A 3,371-nucleotide genomic window follows, 5' to 3' on the forward strand; every position below is an offset into this window, starting at 1 on the left:
ACCACCTTGACTATGAAAATGTTACTTGAGCGAGAGACAGAGAGAGATACAGACAGAGAGAGAGAGAGAGAGAGAGAGAGAACGAGTGGAGCCGTGCTCACCTCAGTATTACCCACAATAACACCTTTGGGAATCTTGTGAGTTAGCAAATAATTATTTTGGTGGATAGAATAGAATAGAATAGAATAAAGAGAGAGAGAGAGAGAGAGAGAGGGAGAGACAGACATATAGAGACAGACAGACAGAGAGAGACAGAGAGAGAGAGAGACCACCTTGACTATGAAAATGTTACTTGAGCGAGAGACAGAGAGAGAGAGAGAGAGAGAGAGAGAGAGAGAGAGAGAGAGAGAGAGAGAGAGAGAGAGAGAATTACCCACAATAACACCTTTGGGAATCTTGTGAGTTAGCAAATAATTATTTTGGTGGATAGAATAGAATAGAATAGAATAGAATAGAATAGAATAGAATAGAATAGAATGCTAAATATGCTGTCCCATTGACAGTGTATTGTATTATTCTATCCCATAAACGTGGACTCATGCTCAACACTGAGCTTTATAAAGTGCATGGTGTGCTTCCAAGTCCCTGACAATAGAAAACGGACAAAACAGAGAAAATCAGCACAGAACTGCAGCAAACACGTCTCCAATTTGCAGGACTCCAATGACTACAACATTGAACAAACACATTTGAGCAAAATTCAAGTTGTATTAGCCTACAAGTTATGTCACTGTCGCTCACTATATTTTCAAATGTTGTTTTTCATCCAATCAGATTTGGAGGAGATGCGCTTGCAGAACATGCAGTACATCGGGTCGATGCCGCGCCGTCCCAAGCACTCGGCGCTGGGCCAGCCGGTTCCGCCCACGCCAGACGAGCAGGGCTACCTCAACGCGCCCGAGCCGGGGGATCCGGGCTTCGGTAACGGCACCGGCGGTCCCGGCGGTACGGAGTTTGACCGCGGCAGCGGAGTGGTGATGCTGCCGGTGGAGCCCCAGACCCAAACCCAAACCCAAACCCGTCGGCAGGCTCGCCCCCGCGCACCCCCACCCCCCACGGAGGAGGAGGAGGAGGCCCCGCCCCTGCCACAGCCACGCAGGACGGGACACCATCGACCACGCCCCTAAGAGCCTGGCAAACGTCCACTGGCATCCCCTTCCCCCATTCCATCCCACCTTTACCCATCCCCCCCGCCATAGCCCTAGAGGACGGACCACCATGGACCCCTGATGCCAGGGCACCGCCCACCCCCACCCCCCATCCCCCTTTTCCTTTATTCATCCCCTGCACACTTTGATCCCACCTTAAAGGGCCGTACACACACGTCGCTACTTGTTACTCGCATAGCGAATGAACTCAATAGAATGTCAATGTGTTCCAGCGAGACGAGCAGGCGAGTAGGCGAGTACTGTACAAGCGATCCCCCCGATATTTTAACTTTGAGCGAGGCGAGTAACCCTAACCCTAACCCTAACCCTAACCCTAACCCTAACCCATCCATACCGTCCCTAATCTTAACCCTAAACCTAACATTAACCCTAAACCTAACCCTAACCCTAAACCTAGCCTTAACCCTAAACCTAACCCTAACCCTAAACCTAACCCTAAGCCTAACCCTAAACCTAACCCTAAATCTAACCCTAAATCGCTTGTTTGAAACTAGTGAGTCCCAGTGCAGTGCCCACTGCAGTTCAGCAACGAGGACGCGCATCACTAGGCACGTCCAGACGAAATACCCTACCCTAGTTTTTATGAGTCCCCTTCACCGATACCGCTGTCACAGCTACGGAGGACGGGCCACCACCGGCCACACCCCTGAGACCAGGACACTGGTCATCTTCAGACACCCCCCTGCCCCATACCTCACCCTCTGAATCAGTTCAGTTCACTTTGGTTTATTTGGTAGGGACAGATACACATCATGTAGGCTACACAAGCCCAACATAATAGCATCATAGCATTCATATCCATAGGCTAATTTCCAATGCATGTCCCTAGAATGGCTTTAAAATACTGTTTTTATTTTATAGAGTAGCCTATCCATTCATACAAGCCACTCATTCAATCTAAAAGACAGTCAATACACATATAGATAACTAACTATTCCCCTGCCCCCACTCACCCCCTGAGACCAAGACCTCTTCACCAAACTCTTGAGGGATCGATGCGATTGCAGACCTACCTTGCTACTCCTGCAGTAGCTTATCCCCATTGATTGGTGTTCATTGCAAGGATCTGCATACCGCCTCCGTGGTGACGCACCGTTGAACTGGTTGGCCAAACGTTCACTGACATCTGTGTCGACGCATTGTCCCACTCACACCCCTAAAAAGCACTGCACCCCAACCTCAACTCCCCAGCTGTCCGTGATGTGCTACGTAGATCACACTGTTGCGAGCAGAGGCGCATCTTGCCACCAGGCAAGGCAGACAGTCGCTTGGGGTCCCCAATTCCCTAGATAGTGAATAACAGCCCACACTTTACCACAGTAGTGGCGATTTTGGTTCAAATGTTCACTCTTTTGCATTTTTGCTTGGGGCCCTCTCTGATCCTAGAATCGCCTCTGGGTGCGAGCTCATCGCTTCATGCAAATTTGTGGTCGACTTTTACGTAATGTGCTGTGTTTAACACCACCCACGTAGTGACAACATGCTCTCGCTGATGTACTTTGCAACATCGGTCGATCGGTTGGTCGGTTCCTCAGCCCCATTGGCGTGCACAGATAGGGACAAGGTGCTGCTAAAGCACCTGCCCCTTTGCCCTTTTTGAAAGATTTGTTGTTGTTGTATGGTCCTATGTGTAGTATGGAAGTAAAGTAGTATGGTCATGATCATCTGCGAATGCTTGACAATCAAAAGCATGTGACAATAACGCTCCAATGTAACATACTGCCTCTAATAGGCAGCCGGAAGTTCCTGCCCCCCCCCCCCCCCCCCTTCAGCGCTTGCCCCCGAAAATTTCTGTGCACTCAACTGCTCAGCCCACATAAAGATATGTGATAACGTAGAAATATGTATAGTATGTACAGCTCACACAATAGACATAATATAAAGAAAAAAAGGCCTATGTGTAGCTCACCCTATCCCACATTAGCCCACATGTCAGAGGGGACAGGAAGTGAGCCACACCCCTAAGACCACCACCAGGATCGCTTCACGCTTCAGCTCAAACAACCACAAGAGACGGAGCCACAGAGTCAATATCTCCACAGAACTAGTAGAGTAGAGTAGAGTAGAGTAGAGTAGAGTAGAGTAGAGAAACTTAATTGATCCCTAGGGGGAAATTCAGGTGTCAAGTAGCTTACATAGAACTATTAATCGCAAACACTTATCACCCATTTTGCTGCGCGAAAAAAATATAGCGGTTGCACA

At 48.9% G+C, this 3,371-nt stretch overlaps 1 protein-coding gene across 1 annotated transcript in view; it reads left to right on the forward strand.

Moving 5' to 3' along the window:
- The window catches only part of si:ch211-132g1.1 (T-cell surface antigen CD2), a 3,791-nt gene extending 2,646 nt beyond the window's left edge, over window positions 1-1,145 (forward strand). Inside the window, exon 2 of the mRNA XM_063212825.1 lies at window positions 775-1,145. Within this exon, the coding sequence (XP_063068895.1) occupies window positions 775-1,127 (353 nt within the window). The 3' untranslated portion in view covers window positions 1,128-1,145. The remainder of the gene's footprint in view (window positions 1-774) is intronic.
- The last annotated feature ends 2,226 nt before the right edge of the window (window positions 1,146-3,371 follow it).

Source organism: Engraulis encrasicolus, chromosome 12 (genome assembly GCF_034702125.1).
Source record: "Engraulis encrasicolus isolate BLACKSEA-1 chromosome 12, IST_EnEncr_1.0, whole genome shotgun sequence".
Taxonomy (NCBI): Eukaryota; Metazoa; Chordata; class Actinopteri; order Clupeiformes; family Engraulidae; genus Engraulis; species Engraulis encrasicolus.